Source organism: Hevea brasiliensis, chromosome 12 (assembly GCF_030052815.1).
Source record: "Hevea brasiliensis isolate MT/VB/25A 57/8 chromosome 12, ASM3005281v1, whole genome shotgun sequence".
Lineage (NCBI taxonomy): Eukaryota > Viridiplantae > Streptophyta > Magnoliopsida > Malpighiales > Euphorbiaceae > Hevea > Hevea brasiliensis.
This window is the reverse complement of record NC_079504.1, coordinates 43,146,282-43,163,148: the sequence shown is the minus strand read 5'-3', so window position 1 is coordinate 43,163,148 and position 16,867 is coordinate 43,146,282. Positions and strand designations below refer to the sequence as shown.

Here is a 16,867-nt window from a genome sequence, read left to right as displayed (position 1 = left end):
GATTTATGATTTTGAAAATAATTTTATATAATTATTTTTAAAAAAAATTATATTTTAATTAATATTTAAATTTTAAATTGAGTTATTAATATATAATATATCTTTTAGTTATTTTTAAATTATATAATCTTTAACTATAAAATATATATATAATTTAAAATTAAATATATTATATAATATATTAGTATAATCTTATAACATATATTTTAATTATTTATTAATTATATAATATTTAACTAGAAGATAAAAATATAATTATAAATTAACACATATATAAAGAGGAGAGTATAACACTATATTTATAATTAAAAATTATAAAATAATTTAATATATTTATAGTTAAAATTATTAAAAAAATATAAAAAAATAAAATATAATATTATGTTATATATAATTTATAATTATATATATGTATACAAATATATAATTATATTAAAGATATATAACACATATAAAAAAATTTATAAAAAAATATATGTTTAAATTGGATTCTTAATTCGATACAATTCAATTTACTTTTTAATAAATAATTAAAGTTAAATTAAAATATCAAAATAACTTTTATTTTGATACTATTGTTATAAATTCAATTTTTTTATTTAATTTGAAAAATTTTAATTTTAAATAAAATTTTGAAAATAAAACTAAACTAAATGAATCAACATAAAATTTTTGAAAATAAAATTAAAAAAAATTGAAAACTAAACTAAATGAATCAAAATAAATTAATAACTGGCATGACTTCATATACTAGACTACATTAGATAAGTTAAGCTTATAATTTATTAACTTAACATTAAAAGTAATACAAAAGTGAAAGAAAAAAAAATAGTGTGGCAGTTACTTGAGAGTTTTTTAAACTTCAAGAGATTTAATAATAATTTCATAAAAACAAAAACTCCAAATTCTTAGTAAAAAAATGATAGAAATACAAATAGTCTTATTGAAAAAAAAATCCAAATCGTTATTATTCTTTGACTCTATATTTTTTATCATTTTTCTCATTCAATAAATTTAAAATCACCGATTTTAATTTTTTAAAATTTAAATTATTAGATAATATTATTAAAGAAAAATCTAACATAATTCTCTCATCATTTTTTCATCAATTTCAAATATTAATAATTTTTTTTCTTATAATCTTATTACTATTTTGAAATATTTTTTCTTGCTGAAATGTCTTCATATTCAGTTAAAAAAAATATTTTATAGTATTAGAAGTTAAATTATGTCATTTATTTTATTTAATCTATAATTTTAATTGAATTTACTTTTCATAATTAAAAAAACTAAATTTAAGATAAACTAGATAAATTTTTTAATGTTCGGCTATCTATATGTTTTAGGTTTTACAATTTACGATATTAATTATTAATTATGTTTTTAATTAATAGTAAATCTATTTAATTTTTAAATAAAAAAATTAAAGCATCTATTTGTCATTATATTTATTAAATATTTTTATTTTATAGCCATAAAACGATACTGTTAATTAACCTCTTCAATTAATACCCAAATAAGTGATTTATTAATAAATTATATATTTTAATTGCACCCTTAAATTAAATTTCTAGTTGTGTTATTGACTGCAAAGTCAAAAAAAAAAATTAAACTAGCCAAAAAACTTCTTTAAAATGTGATCGAAATCAATGATTAATCCAGATTAGAAATAAAACATTTTTTTAAAATCCAAATTGACTTGAATAAACCGGCTAATTAGTAATTGATCAATCTAATTAGTATCTTTATTGAAAAAAAAAATCAAAACTTTTCTTCCAACCTATTAATATATTTGAACTTAAATAATTTAAAATTATTCAATTTGAATTTTCTTTAAAAAATAAGTTTAAAATATCTAAAGAATCTCACCTTATTGAACCTACTAATATGTTGAACCTTCAATCATTTAAATAAATTTATAATTTACAATAATTCAATTTTTTTTAAAAAAAGAAAGTTTAAAGCGAGTAAAAAAATGATGTCTCCCATTTAAAAAAAAGTTGATAAAATAATTTTTATTTTTTTAAAAATAAAATTATAGTTGAAATTTTCAAAATAATTATTGTTTGGTATAAGTGGCAACAACGCGTATGCGAAAAAGTCTATTCTAATAATATTTGTTTGGTAGAAAAGAAAATTTGTGCGGAAAATAAATCAAATAGTTCATTTTCTTTTCTTTAAATTGGAAAGGAAAATAAGAGAAAATTATATTAAATTATAATTTTTTTCCTTCCAAAATTTCTTCTGCGAAAATAATTTTCTTTATTATTCTTCTTCCTACTATTTTATGGATTTATGCAAAGACTTTGAATTTGATTTGCAATGATTTTTGCTGGAAAAGAAGCAGCTTCATCATTTAATCCTTTCTGTTCTTCGCCTACCTCCATCTCCTCCTCCTCCTCCTCCTCCCCCTCCTACTCCTCTTCTTCTTCTTCTTCTTCTTTACCAGAATGGAGATATGATGTGTTCCTTAGTTTTAGAGGTCTAGATACCCGTCATAACTTTTCTGACCATTTATACACTGCTCTAAAGGAAAGAGGTGTTAAGGTATTTAGGGATGATAAGAAACTAGGAAAAGGGAGAATCATTACTCGAACAATCTTTCGAGCAATCGAAGAATCAAAGTTTTCAATCGTTGTTTTTTCAAGAAATTATGCTTGCTCTGAATGGTGCTTGGATGAACTTGCAAAGATCATTGAATGTATGAATGAAAAGGGTCATGTAGCTTTTCCAATTTTCTATCACGTGCCACCTGATGATGTGATGAATCAAATAGGCCATTATGAGGAAGCTTTTCTTTGCCATCAAAGACTCTTCAAGAAGCAGAGGGTGCAGAGGTGGAGGATTGCTTTGACTGAAATTGCTGGTATATCAGGATGGGATGTCCAAAATTATAGGTAACTCGCATTTCTTTTCTTTTCTTTTCTTTTTTTTTAGTGAAATCTGCAATTTATATTATGTTTAGGAGAGGTTTTCGGAGGCAAGCCATGAGTTTTAAAGTAATGTGTAATTAGCTGACATGTTTGTGAGTAAGATTTTTGAGAATTTCCAAAGCTTTAATTTTTTTAATCCACAAATTTATTGAATTTTGGAGGTTTTAATAAATAATAATATTATATATTACTTTTTTTTTCAATTAAATATTTTATGCTAATTCTATTTTCTTTTTATCTTTTTTTGCTCTGCTAATTATCATTCCTGCCACCTTTGTGCTCCATCAGGTAAGTTTTACAATTACATGTTTTTTTGTTATTATCATCAGTATATGATTAATACATGTTTCTGGAAGTTATAATTTTGTAATGCTATTGGTAACAAATATTAATATTATTTTTTTGATAAAAATTAATTTTCAACTTGTTGGGTTATTGCACTTCTCATTACATTTCTTGGATTATATTGATTTTCCTATATTTATTTCTTGAATTTTATTTGAAAAATGGTATGATTTTTTTTGTCAAATTTTATTTTTTTATTTAGTTTTTTCTTAAATTTTATATGAAAAATCATATTTATTAAAAAAATAAATATTATTAATTTAAATATTATAATATGTCTATGTAAGATATTTTTGTAATCTTATGGTTTACCTTACCTTCTCATACATTTCTTCCAAACAATATCAAGTTATTAAACCATCATTTACTGCTTTCTTCACAAACAAAATAAGATTGAAAAAAAACCTTACTTCACTTTAATTTACGTTACTTTTAAAAAAAACCTTATTTTACCTCATTACGCTTCTTCTAAACTTAATTAAGAGTATGTTGGCATTGTTGTCAGAGCTACTAGTGAGAAAACACTTTTTTTTAATATATTAAAAAGAGAATATTAAAAAATGATTTAAAATTAAATTTGTTTGTTATTTTAGCACTATACTCCAAAAGCTGTTTTGTTAAAATAATAAAATAGTTTTTTTCAAACTTTTTGAATCATGATTTTTTGTTTTATGAAAAATAGTTTTGACTCTCAAATTATAATGTTAAACGAGCACTAAATAAGGAAGGTTTTGGAGGGAATGAATGGGTTTCACACTCCCTCCATGCATACTTTCAATCTTATTTAACTTCGACCTTGTGTTGGGGGACAACATGCTCTTTTCTTGCAACTATGGGTTAATCAAATGTAATCTCTAAATTTATCACTAAATTTTAATATATATATATATATATATGATCATAGAACTTTAATTTTTATCAGCAAAATCACTCAACTTTGATTTTCTTTCAATAAGTTTACCATTGCTATTTTGTTAGAGGTTTAACCAAACTTTTCATATGATGAGTATATATTTTATCTAATTTTCTAGTTTAATACACACACACACACTGCTTGATTATGTTTATTTTGTCTCTGTAGATCTGATTCGAAATTAATAAAAAGCATTGTTAGGAAGATATCATGGAATTTGAGATGCACATCCCCAAGTACTGGCAAGCAGTTGGTTCCATTAAGTTCCACAATAAAGGAAATTAATCTTTATTTATACGAGGGGTTAGATAAAACCTACATAGTGAGAATTTGTGGGATGGATGGAATGAGCAGTACAACTATTGGAAGAGTTGTTTATGATGCAGTCATCAGGCAGAAATGGGAATTGTTTCGTTTTCAAGAACTTGTTTCTGAAATGCCAAGGGAGTGTAGTAGAAACATATGGGATGCTGATAGAGTAATAAATGTGATAAGGAGTAAGCGGCAACATAAAAAAGTACTTGTTCTTCTTGATGACCTGGATAATCTAGAATTGGTGGCATCCTTACTTAGAAAGCATGGCTGGTTCATTCAGGGAAGCAGAATTGTTATATCAGCTAGAACTCCTAACAAAACGATATTGAATGTACTTGATATAAGATTTGGTGAACCACAAGGTAGGGAGAATTTATTTGATGCAAGTTTTAACAAAGCAGAAAAGGCAAATAACAGCATGTTCTTAGATATTGCATGTTTCTTGAAGGAGATGGATGATGATCATATAACAAGAATAGTTCAATCGCTGGTCAGTGGTGATCTGCAGGCAAAGAGCGGAACGAAATTTCTCATCAGTAAATCTTTGATAGATATTTCTGATAATGAGTATCTATTGCCTCTGCAAGATCTAAGTAAGAAATATTTTTCTCAAAAAAACCTGGAAGAGACTAGAAGCCACGAGAAGTTTTGGGTAAGAGTTTTGACAAGGAGTTTAAGCTTGGATGGTTTCGCTAATTTTTTGTTTATTATTTCAGTATCCTTAAACTGTTTCTCTTACTAACTTTTTGTGCTAATTGTTAGGATATGGCAGGCATTCACAGATTGATAAGGTTTGACGGTGCATCGAGCCAATCTAATGGGAAGACTGAAAATGAACCAATGAAGGGCTTAAGCACTGACAAATTTAAGATTCAGCACCAAAACTTAGTTGGAAATGGTGTTTCTGGAAAGGATACAAGTTCTCTGCATAACCTTGCAAGAGAACCAGTTAAAGAAAGGGAAAATGCAGCTTGTGTTGTGCCATTGGAATTGAGAAGTAGTGGCATATCAGAAGCTAGTGTGCAGCAGCTAAATGGCAATCAGAGCTTCGTTTCCAGGAAGATGTAGTGAATGCAGTGGCACTTAAGGCTAATGGCAATGCTGTGACTAAATCATTGTTAATATCAAAAGAAATCTCGAATCAGAATCAGAGGTTAAAGATTACTAATGGCATGAGCAATTCAAGGAAAAGGAGGAATGCTGTGGAGACAATTTTTTCGCCATTGTCACCAGAAACTATTTTTTATGATACAAATGAAGAAAAAAATGTTGCCTCATCTGATAATTTTGAGATGAAAGAGCATGGCAGTGGATTACCTCGTAATATTGAATTCATTAATCAGAGGCAAAGCGCTGCAACTTTGCCAGACTCACAGATTGTCTTTGGAGGTCAGCAGTTGAGGTTTTTCATGCCTGAAAGCACAAAAGGTAAGAACATTGTTAGAATTCCTAAAGCTGTAGTTGAAGAGGGAATTAAAAAGTGGGATCAATGTCTTGTGGGGCAATTTCTTGGGCAAAGTGCAGATATCAGTGTAATGCTCAATATGGCAAATGGATTGTGGGGAAAAGAAGGAAGAATAGAAGTAACCAAAACAGAAAATGAGCTTTACATCTTTAAATTTCCAAATGAAAGAACAAGAGACTTTGTGCTGGAATCTGGACCTTGGTATATGGCAAATAATCCTTTGGTGATGAGAAGGTGGCAACCTAAGATGAAACTATTGGAACTCGATAAATCAAAGATCCCTGTTTGGATCAAACTTATGGGGATCCCTATGGAGTATATGACTATGCAAGGGCTGAGTTATATAGCTAGTGCTGTTGGGAAACCTTTGTACGTAGACAGGGCAACTGCTAGCATGTCTACAATTGCTTTTGCAAAAGTATGTGTGGAGATAAGCATAGAAGACAAGATTATGGAAGATATATCAGTTATGGATGATGATGGTGAGGAGCTGCTTGTAAGAGTGGAGTACCTCTGGATGCCTGAAAAGTGCATTGCCTGCAGAGAGTTTGGACATTCAATAAGCACATGTACACGCTTTAAGAATTTGATTGGAAAATCTGATTACTTCCTGTGAGGGAATATGGTGTCAATCTGTATGTGGAACAGAGATGGATTCCAAAACTGTTTGTGCTTCAAGCTCAAGATCACAGAACTACTAATGTCAACTGAACAATGTGAAATATGAAGAAGAAAAAGAGTCTGTTGAAGAAGAATGAGGAAAAAAGCTGTAATCTTTTTCCAGTGTTCAAGAAGAAGATGCAGGATATATCTGCAGAAGAATTTTTGATAATCAGAGAGGGTTGAAATAAGTGGCCTGATGATGTATTTGCTATTTAATTGTGAACATCAGTGGGTCAAATTTCATGTGATAGGCATTGAGAGACTAGTAAATTTATACAATCACTATTAGAATCTCTTCTGCTGCCATTGTGAAGGGCTGGTGAGAAATTTAAAAGCTAAATTTTGACAGCGGCTATATAACAATTAGGCTGCAATCACAGCCATTTTTGCCCCCATTCATTAGAAAAACAATAGATTTTTTTTTTAATTTATTAAAATTCAGAATTTATTTCATTGCAAGAAATTCACAAATTATTCTTTTACAAAGGATACAAAATCTAAAGAGGTTCAAGGTGAATTGGTAAACCATTCACTGGAATGGGTGTTGGATCAAATATGATCTTCTCATCTTCGTTCACTTGCTTCCACTTGAATTTGGTTACCACATTATGCATGAAAATGAGAATCTCTAAGCGAGCATATTCCTTTCCTGGACACATGAGAGGTCCTCCTCCAAAAGGGACATAAGTATATGGTGCAGGTCCTTCTCCTTCGAACCTAGAAGGATCAAATTTTTCTGGATTTGGGAAGTATTTCGGATTTTTGTGGGTTGAATGAACTGTCCAGTGAGTCTGCAAGACTAGTAATTTATTAGCCTCAGGTATATAAACATTGAAAACTTTTCATTTCCCTGAAATGTAAATTACCTTCCAGCCCTTTGGAATTGTAAAACCTGCATAAGTGAAGTCAGTTATGGCCTCTCTAAATGCTCCTTGAGAAGGTGGTGATAGCCTCATTGTCTCACAAGCTACACACCATGAATACTTCATCTTCTGAATGTCATCCCAGTTCAACAACTCATCTGGAGCCTTAGACTTTGCAATCTCCATTTGTTCTATTAAGCAAGAGAATTCATCTTAATGTAAATTCTCATTTTTTTCCTCCTTAGGACACAAGGTCCAGGCATTGAAAATCCCATTATGTTTATTAGACATTAAAGCTAGAATATTCCAGGAATATTTGGAGATGGACTCACCTTTGAGGACTTTGGTATAGACATGTGGGTATTGCACAAGATACTTGAGAGCAAAGGTTAGAGTGGTACTTATTGTATCATGGCTAGCGATAAGCAGTGCCATTATCCGATTAGCTATTTCTGTGTGGCTCATAGACGAACTTCCATTCTCATCTTTTTCAAGAAGCATGCGAGTTAACAAGTCTGCATATGCTGTGTCTTTCTTCTCCAACAGCTCCATTTTTCTCTGCTGGATGATCACTAAAAGCTCGTTAAGTATGAATTTGCTTCCTTTAATGGCTTTGTTGTAAGCTGTACCTGGAAAATTAATGGGCACTGACAACATCCCAGAAGTTACAAGAGCGAAAGGATTAGAATATTTTGTGACCTGATTCGGATCTTTGATGCTCATAAACAATCTACAAGCCAATGCAAAGGTATATTTCTTTGTAAGTGGGAAGACCTTCACTTCTTTATAAGGATACCAATCTGTCTTCAGGTGTTCTCTTGCCATGGAATCCATGACAGGAATGTGGTGTTGCAGAGCTTCAGGCTTAAGAAATTCAGGCAATAATCTACGGATTCTTACCGATTCTTCTTTCGCTGAGATTTGAAGAGAGTCTTGGAAGAGCAAAGCTTTCAACATTGAACGAGGCCACCAAGCAGTAACATACTTATTCTCACTTGTGAATAACAACTTGTTCCCTGAAGCCCCGCAGAAGACAGCAATTTTTTCTCCAAGCAACGAGGTCTGGAAAACGTCCGGCGAGTACTTGCTCACCCTATCGTTAACGAACTTCTCAGGCTGTCCCCGCCGGCCAACCTTGACATATTCCAAACTTTCACCAACAAATGGCCACCCTTTTGTTCCGGGTGGATGCTTATTGCCATGGGAGTCTGAGGGCTTCTGTTTGTAGAGAAGAAAGATGAGAGATAGAGAGATAAAGAAGACCGCAAGGTGAAGGAGATACGGAAAGAAGACTTCCATGTCTGCCTGATGAGGTTGTGAGAATGAAGTGTAGCAGATTGATCATGAGGAAGGAGACGATCGATTGATATAGGCAGTAGGTAAAGCAACGCAGGGTACGTGGTTCAGTTCTTTAGGCTTGGAATGTGAGTGTGCAACGTTCATGACCAAATATTGTACTTTGCATTATTAAATTATTTAATTGACTAAGCAAAACAAATATAAAATAATTAAATAACAATGAAGAACTCATGCCGTGGGCATGATTTGATGGAGTTTGGTTAACAAGTATAAATATTATCCCGTAGTTTGATTATTTAAATAGAATATATTAATTTTTTTATCTAATAATTATTCTCTTTAAAAATTAAAATTTATAAGAATAATATTCATTTTTTTTTAACAAATATATAAAAATTGTGGGATTTACAATCTATAAAAATTATAAAAGTACATATCTAGGGGACAATTTACTTGCACCTATAATTATTTTTTTCCCTCTAAGTATTTATTTTAATTTCAATTATTTATAATTATAATATTAAAATTGCATTTATATTTTAATTAGTGCATAAAAATTCTATTAAAATTTTGTTACTTAAAATAATTATTAAAAACCTTTATATGTTTCCATTTTTTGTTCATATTGGCCCTTTTCGACAATAGTTTTTAAAGTGTCAAAATAATACATCTTTTATTTGTATTGTTTAGTAACAAAATATTTATAGTAGTGTTTAAAGGTTGAAAGAGTGGTTCATAAAAAGTTACTCTTTTTAATTTTAGACCATATTCGACAATCGCTTTTAAGATAGCTTAGTATTTTAATTATGATCAAAATATTACCTTTCTTATTTATACTGTTCGATGACATAATGTTTATATTAGTATTTAAAGGTTGAGAGAGTGATTTATGAAAAGTTATATAGAAAATATGTTAGAAGTTGAAAGAGCTTTTTAACTAGAGTCAATAAAATTATATCATTATTTTTATATTTAATTGCTAATTTAATAATTATTTTTACAGAGCATTTCTACTTTAATAAACTATATAAACAACTAACCACTAATAGTTAACAACAAGTAAAACAGTTGATAGTTACTAAAATAACTAACAGCTACTAATATTGCCAAATAGGACCTTAAATATTGAGAGAGCATTTTGACAGGTCAACAAGATGACAAAACCATTTTTACATTTAAAAGTTAATCCAATAATTATTTTTATCGAATACTTCTATTTTAAATCACTATATAAATAACTAATTTTTAATTGCTAGTATCAACAGTTAATAGCAAGTAAAATAGTCAAAACAATGAACTAACAACTACTAGAATATCTAATATTACTGAATAGAGTTATAATTTCCCGTTACAATTAAAATTTATTTTCTTTTAGTTTAGACCTCTTAAGATTCTTAAAATAAACATTATTATTACTATTATTATTATTAATATAAGATTCTATGCATTAAAAAAAATAAGTAGTTTTGCAATCGATTATTGCAACTGAATGAAATCGGTTGCTATTAGCAATCAATTTTGTAACCGATTTGTGATTTCAATTTTTTATTAAAATAATTAATTTTAAAAAAATTTAGCAACCGATTCAAGAATCGTTTGTTAATCAATATTAAAAAAACCTTAAATATACGATTATCAATCGATTTTAAAATTAATTATTATTAACAACCGATTAAGAAAATTGGTTGCTAAAATTTATTGCTAATAACAACTGATTTTAAAATTAGTTGTTAATAGCAACTGATTTAGGGAATTGGTTGCTAAATTAAAGAATTATTTTAATTAGTTCCAAAGTTAGCAACTGATTTATAATCGGTTGCTAAAATCGATTGTTATTTGCAATCGATTCCTTATTAGTTACTAATAGCAACCTATTTTTGCAATCAATTATAAATCAATTACTAAATTTTTTCGCCAAAAAATTATTGCTCAATTTTTTTTTTCCTTTTTTTTTTATATCTATAATCAATTTGTGAATCGATTGCTAATAACAATAAATTTTTATAATCAATTTTGCCCCCAAAAATTTATGTCTAATTTTTTATTTTTTTTATTTGCAATCAATTTTTTTTCCTTAAAAAATTGTCTCCAAATTTTTTCTTTTCTTTTTTTTTTTTATTTGCAATCAATTTGTAATTATCGGTTGTTAACAGCAATTGATTTTTAAAATCAATTAAAATTGATTGCTATAACAACCGATTTTGCAACCGATATTTTCTCTAAAAAATTCTCATATAGTTTTTATTTTTTTATTTTGATTTGCAATTGATTTCTGCACCGATTGAAATTGGTTGCTATTAATGACCGGTTTTGCAACCAATTGCGAATTGGCTATAATTTTTTTTTTTTCAAAAAGTTCTCATCCAATTTAAAAAAAAAAGCAACAGACAATCAATTGTTAAAATCGATTGCTAATTCGCTTATATAAATTATTGCTCACTTTTTTCCTACTACATAATTTTCTCTCTTTCTTCTATTTTTTCCATCATCTTTTTCATTCTTGTCAATTTTATTCATTATCTTTTCTTTTATAACATATTTTCTTCATTATTTTTTCTTTCTCATCTATTTTTTATCATTTTTTTATCTATTTTCTTCTTATTTTTTTCTTTCTCATATATTTTCTTTTTCATTATCTTTTTTCTATATCATCTATTTTTTTATCATCTTTTTATATGCTTCGAGTTAGTAATTTAAAGTTTTGATGCATTTTGGTTTTGAATTTCTAGATTTATTGGATTGTGATCTTAATATTCTTTAATTTTTTTTTTGAAATTTATTTTTAATATTTAAAATTATAAAAAATTAATATTTATTATTAAAAATAATATTTTATTAAATTTGAGCTGATTTAATCTTAAATGTAAAATTCTGAGATTGTTGAGCTAAAAAATTAAAAGACTTTTTGATATCTTGCATTAATTCAAGGACAAATATAAACTTATTTATAATGATTTAATTTAGAAAATATTTGTCTTAATTTATATATTAATCAAAATTCTTAAAATATTGTAATATTTTTAAATTTATAAATTAAATTCATAAAAAAAAGTTAGAAAAGATTAATTTTTTATTTTAATACTTATAAATTATCTATTTATAAATTGATTTAATTAAATATTTATTAGATTATTTATTATAAATTTTATTAACTATTTTTAATTATTTTATTAATAAATATATTTATTATTTATTTTTTATAAAACATATTAATTATGATTTATTAATTATTTATAAATAATAACTTTTTTTAAATTTTAAATATTTATAAATTTAAATTAATTGGTTGTAAGTTGATTTTTATAAAGTAATTTTCAAATTGAGCTCTGTGCCCGACCTCCAAAGTAAAATCGCCAGCCGGAACTTGGAAACAGTGATTTTAGGGAAGAAAATGCAGGAATCGGCCGAGTCAAGTCCCGACTCTTTTAAACTCGGCCAGCGAGTCCATTCAGAAAGCGATCCTAGCCGAATCGGGACAGTCAAGTACGTGGGGCCTGTTCAGGGATATTCAGGGATGTGGGTCGGTGTCGATTGGGACAATGGAGAAGGCAAGCACGATGGGTCAGTGAACGGCGTCCGATACTTCCAAGCGAAATCCGAGCGGTCAGGTTCCTTTGTTCGGACCCAGAATTTGAGTCCTGGCATTTCGTTCTTAGAAGCTCTCCATATCAGGTACAAAGGCGAGTCCACCAAAGAAGAAGAGGGTATGCCATTAGACGACTGTCACTGTGGTTGTATTATCTGTTCTTTTTCCCTTTTCTTTTTCTTTGTCAGTCTGACATAATCTATTTTTGGGTTTTTTGCAGATGAAATGTACGTGCTTTCAGCTAGCAACAAACGGGTATCTGTTGAACTTGTGGGCAAAGAGAAAATTCAAGATAAGCTAAGTAGATTTGAAGAGTTGAAAGGTGCTTCACTACCTTATTTAGGCGTTAGCACCCCTGGAAACCCAAGCGATATCAGCAGTTTAGTACCAAGTGAGTATGTTTAATATTGTGTATTTCAGTTTTAGTTGTTCTTTCATAAGGGTGCCACTCATCCATCATGAAGAGCAAGCAATTAGGTGAATTTTGAGGTATCTAAATATAGCATATGACATTAGTATATGAAAACGGTTGTTAATCGTGAGAATTTGGAGATTCAGTTTTCTGGATGTATTGTTAATCATTTGCTCTTTCAGTTATATACAGCAGCATTACTCATGCTACTATATATGTGATAGTAATTAGTTTGATGCTTTTCTTGTAGATCTGAAGGAGTTAGACTTGACAGGAAATTTGATTTCAGAATGGAAGGTATATTCTGCTTCCTATGTCTGTCTAATGCTGAATTTGTGAAGCAGCACTGACATAAATTAGATTCAAGAATATAAGTTATTATCTCAATTAGATAGTTAAGCTATGAAATTTCTAGAGAATTGTTCTTGGTGATTTTACTTATTTATTTATTTATTGCTTGTAAATCACCAGAACAAGGATGCCTACAATTTTCTTTGAACTTCTAATTTAATTATGTAGTACATTGCAAATTGTATCAAAGTACCATGATATATTGATATTACTTTTACATTGTTGTTAAAGATGTTGAGAATTGCTCTATTGACATAAATGGCTCATTAATAATCAAGACAGCAATGCTTGATGCCTTACTTGTTAAGAAAATCATAGGAGGAATAGAAGAGGCAAAGAATAATAAATGCTTGGAAGTTGCTTTTCTAACATACTTTATGTTCTTTTAAATATTATGTTTAGAGTTTGCCACTTGGGCCAGAGGACAAAGCATAGGCATCATGTTAAACTTGTGCTGCTAAGTTTTATTATGATTTTTGAATGAATGGCTTGAAAAGTTCAGTACTATTTTCAAAGAGGTAAATTTCACTCACAATCATTGAAATAGTTTTAAAATTATTAAACTTGTATTGATCTCTTAAAAATCATTGAATCTTAATTTTTGTAATGATAAAACCATTAACACTAAATTTCGGTCAAATTTAGACCAAAAGTATGATGTAGCAACTGTATTGGACTTTATTAATTTATGATGTAGCAACTTTATTGGACTTTATTAATGTATTTGTCTAATTAAGGAGCCATTCAAGACATTTTCCCTCTTCTTCCAGTGTCTCCTCATGACTAAAAGATATGAAAAAAAATGTTTAGTCATACTTCTCACTCCTATTCTCCTTTCCATTCAATTTTTTCTTCCATGCCTTTTGTGAACAGAGATAGGAGAGAGTGGGAAAAGAGAGGAGAAAAAAATGTTTGGATGACCCGTTAATTATATGAAATTTATTTAAAAGGTCCAATATATTTGCCCCATTAACCTTTTGTATGGAATATAGTCTTGGCAATTTTATTGATACAAAAATGAAGGTTTATTAATTTTTATGAGCCTGCTTTAAATTTAATGACTTTAAAGAGATTATGACAAGCTCAATGACTACAAGTGAAACTAACCTAATTTTGAAGTAATATAACACACTTTTAACAAGTGCATGTCTTCCTCATGATGCTTTTTCATCATGATTGTCTTTTCTCAAACTTCCTAATATTCCTTCATTGATTTGATAAAGCGCCCAAGAAAGGCAATTTCTGTATGCTAATGATGATGATTGTGATTTTTAAATTGTAGAAAACAGAGAATTTGAAAATTTTTCTTTTATATTTCTTCATACTAAAATGATTTACAAGCATTCTAATTTATATACAAAGGCTAGGACTAACTAGGAAATTAATAATAGCCAATAAATACAATAATTCCTAATTATATTCTAATTTACAGCTAATTTACACTGATTAAGAGATTTACACTAATTGAGGGATTCTAACACTCCCCCTCAAGTTGGTTCATGTATATTGCACATGCCTAACTTGCAAATTAGGATATGAAACCCCTTACAATTTAATTTCTTAGTGAACACATCAGCAAACTGGTCTTTCAACCCTATGTAAGAGATATTTAAGGAACCATTGACAACATTTTCTTTTATGAAGTGTCTGTGAATCTCTATATGCTTAGTCCCATCATGTTGAATTGGATTGTGAACTATACTGATGGCAGCTTTGTTATTACAGAACAGGGACAAACCACTAGTTTTCAGCAATTTTAATTTCTCCATCAACTTTCATAACCACAATAGTTCACAATTACCTTGAGCCATTGCTCTAAACTTAGCCTCTGCATTGGATTTAGTTGACACATTTTGCTTCTTGCTTCTCCAAGTGACTAGATTACCACCAACAAAAGTACAGTAACCAGATGTTGATCTCCTAGCATCAAGAGATCCACCCCAATCTGCATCTGTAAAGGCCTTAATCTGAAGATGGTCATGCTTTGAGAAAAGAAGTCATTTCCTAGGTGCAGATTTTAAGTATTGCAAGATGCAAAAAATAGCCTCCAAATGAGGTTCACAAGGATCATGCATATACTGACTCACTAGACTTACTGCATATGCTATATCTAGTCTGGTATGCGAAAGGTAAATAAGTCTGCCAACCAACCTTTGATATCTCCCAATATCCACGGATCCCCAATTTCTGCTTGCAATTTGTGATTTGCCTCAATGGGAGACTCTGCTGGTTTACAACCTAGCATTTCTGTTTCCTCTAACAGATCTAGTATTTACTTCCTTTGAGAAATAAAGATTCCTTTATCTGATTTGGCAACCTCTATTCCAAGAAAGTACTTTAGCTTTCCCAAATCTTTGATTTCAAACTCCTGTGCTAGTTGTTCCTTCAGATGAATCATTTCTTCCCTATCATCACCAGTTACCACAATATCATCCACATAGATAACTACATTCAAGACTAGCATCACCAGTTACCACAATATCATCCACATAGATAATAAGCAGAGTGATCTTACCTCTATAGTGTTTTATAAACAAGGTGTGATCAGCATTGCTTTGGCAGTATTCAAAAGAAATCATAGCCTTACTAAACTTCTCAAACCATGCCCTAGGTGACTGTTTTAAATCAAACAGTGCTTTCTTCAATCTGCAAACTTTTCCTTTGGTCTTCCAATTCTCAAACCTTGGAGGGATTTCAATATATACTTCTTCTTTCAAATCACCATGTAGAAAGACATTTTTTACATCAAATTGCTGCAAATCCCACTCAAGATTTACTGCACATGATAGTAAAATTATGATGGTATTCATTTTAGCAACAGGAGCAAATGTTTCCTGGTAATCTACCCCATACGTTTGTGTGAAGCCTTTTGCTACCAGCCTAATCTTATACCTTTCAATTGAACCATCTGCAATATGTTTCACAGTGAACACCCACTTGCATCCAACTGGTTTTTTTCCCCATTGGAAGAGTAACAAGTTCTCATGTCTCATTGTTTACTAGAACTTTCATCTCCTCCACCATGGCTGCCTTTCATTTTGGATCAAGACATGTTTTCTTTCAATCATGTGGGATAAAATCAGAGGAAACAGACAATAGAAAGGCTCTATAGGATGGAGACAAAGAATCATAGAAAATGAAGTTAGAGATGGGATGTTTAGTACATGTTCTAACACCTTTTCTGAGAGCAATAAGAATATAAAAATCATTATTAGAAGAAGGAAGAGTAGACTAAGAATTAAAATTAGACTTTTCAGCAACCAAAGGAGACTCATGACATACCTCAGGATGTTGAGGGATTGAATCCAGAGATTCCGGTTGATCAGCAGTCTCCTGCTCGATGGCTATATCTGTCTTGTTCCGCCGAGTATAGATTCTCAAATCTGGTCCATTCAGCCTCCCTCGAGATTTAGGTGACTCCCCTTGAGTATCATTATTAGGTGTAAGCTTTAGACCCATATTTTTCCTTTGAAGTTGAAAGTTGGGAGAGCACAAAGAAGAAGGGAAAGACACCTCTTCTTCCTTCCTATGCTCCTCCTGAAGAGGTGGATGAAAATAAGATTTAGATTCCCTAAAGGTAACATCCAAGCTCACAAAATATTTTTGTGTAGTAGGGTGGTAACACCTATACCCTTTTCAGTAATCGAATAACCAACAAGATACACTTGAGGGCTCGAGGTTCTAACTTCTCTCTATTAGGTGATGAACAAAGAAAACACAAC

At 29.6% G+C, this 16,867-nt stretch overlaps 3 protein-coding genes across 3 annotated transcripts; 2 read left to right on the top strand and 1 right to left on the bottom strand.

The window, feature by feature from the left end:
* Positions 1 to 2,136: 2,136 nt before the first annotated feature.
* LOC110673380 (disease resistance protein RPV1) lies at positions 2,137 to 7,029 on the top strand. Its single transcript, XM_021836508.2, has 3 exons — positions 2,137 to 2,897; positions 4,360 to 5,158; positions 5,269 to 7,029. The coding sequence occupies exons 1-3, from the start codon at positions 2,323 to 2,325 to the stop codon at positions 5,572 to 5,574; spliced, it is 1,680 nt and encodes a 559-aa protein (XP_021692200.2). The 5' UTR covers positions 2,137 to 2,322; the 3' UTR covers positions 5,575 to 7,029.
* Positions 7,030 to 7,033: 4 nt separating this feature from the next.
* LOC110673693 (beta-amyrin 28-monooxygenase-like) lies at positions 7,034 to 8,855 on the bottom strand. The gene is made up of 3 exons (XM_021836856.2): positions 7,830 to 8,855; positions 7,501 to 7,688; positions 7,034 to 7,425 (listed from the first exon to the last, which is right to left on the bottom strand). Exons 1-3 carry the CDS (start codon positions 8,794 to 8,796, stop codon positions 7,132 to 7,134), a joined length of 1,449 nt encoding a protein of 482 aa, XP_021692548.1. The 5' UTR covers positions 8,797 to 8,855; the 3' UTR covers positions 7,034 to 7,131.
* Positions 8,856 to 12,110: 3,255 nt separating this feature from the next.
* LOC131171260 (tubulin-folding cofactor E-like) lies at positions 12,111 to 13,181 on the top strand. Its single transcript, XM_058130731.1, has 3 exons — positions 12,111 to 12,500; positions 12,603 to 12,773; positions 13,045 to 13,181. Exons 1-3 carry the CDS (start codon positions 12,188 to 12,190, stop codon positions 13,131 to 13,133), a joined length of 573 nt encoding a protein of 190 aa, XP_057986714.1. The 5' UTR covers positions 12,111 to 12,187; the 3' UTR covers positions 13,134 to 13,181.
* Positions 13,182 to 16,867: the final 3,686 nt, after the last annotated feature.

Excerpts from the sequence above, each read along its gene's own strand:
- LOC110673380 (XM_021836508.2), top strand. The coding sequence starts at position 2,323 with ATGATTTTTGCTGGAAAAGAAGCAGCTTCATCATTTAATCCTTTCTGT. Across the intron at positions 2,898-4,359 it reads TGGGATGTCCAAAATTATAG|ATCTGATTCGAAATTAATAA; the intron begins GTAACTCGCATT and ends TTGTCTCTGTAG. Across the intron at positions 5,159-5,268 it reads GAAGCCACGAGAAGTTTTGG|GATATGGCAGGCATTCACAG; the intron begins GTAAGAGTTTTG and ends GCTAATTGTTAG.
- LOC110673693 (XM_021836856.2), bottom strand. The coding sequence starts at position 8,796 with ATGGAAGTCTTCTTTCCGTATCTCCTTCACCTTGCGGTCTTCTTTATC. Across the intron at positions 7,689-7,829 it reads CTATACCAAAGTCCTCAAAG|AACAAATGGAGATTGCAAAG; the intron begins GTGAGTCCATCT and ends CTTGCTTAATAG. Across the intron at positions 7,426-7,500 it reads CAATTCCAAAGGGCTGGAAG|ACTCACTGGACAGTTCATTC; the intron begins GTAATTTACATT and ends CTAGTCTTGCAG.
- LOC131171260 (XM_058130731.1), top strand. The coding sequence starts at position 12,188 with ATGCAGGAATCGGCCGAGTCAAGTCCCGACTCTTTTAAACTCGGCCAG. Across the intron at positions 12,501-12,602 it reads GTCCACCAAAGAAGAAGAGG|ATGAAATGTACGTGCTTTCA; the intron begins GTATGCCATTAG and ends GGTTTTTTGCAG. Across the intron at positions 12,774-13,044 it reads TATCAGCAGTTTAGTACCAA|ATCTGAAGGAGTTAGACTTG; the intron begins GTGAGTATGTTT and ends CTTTTCTTGTAG.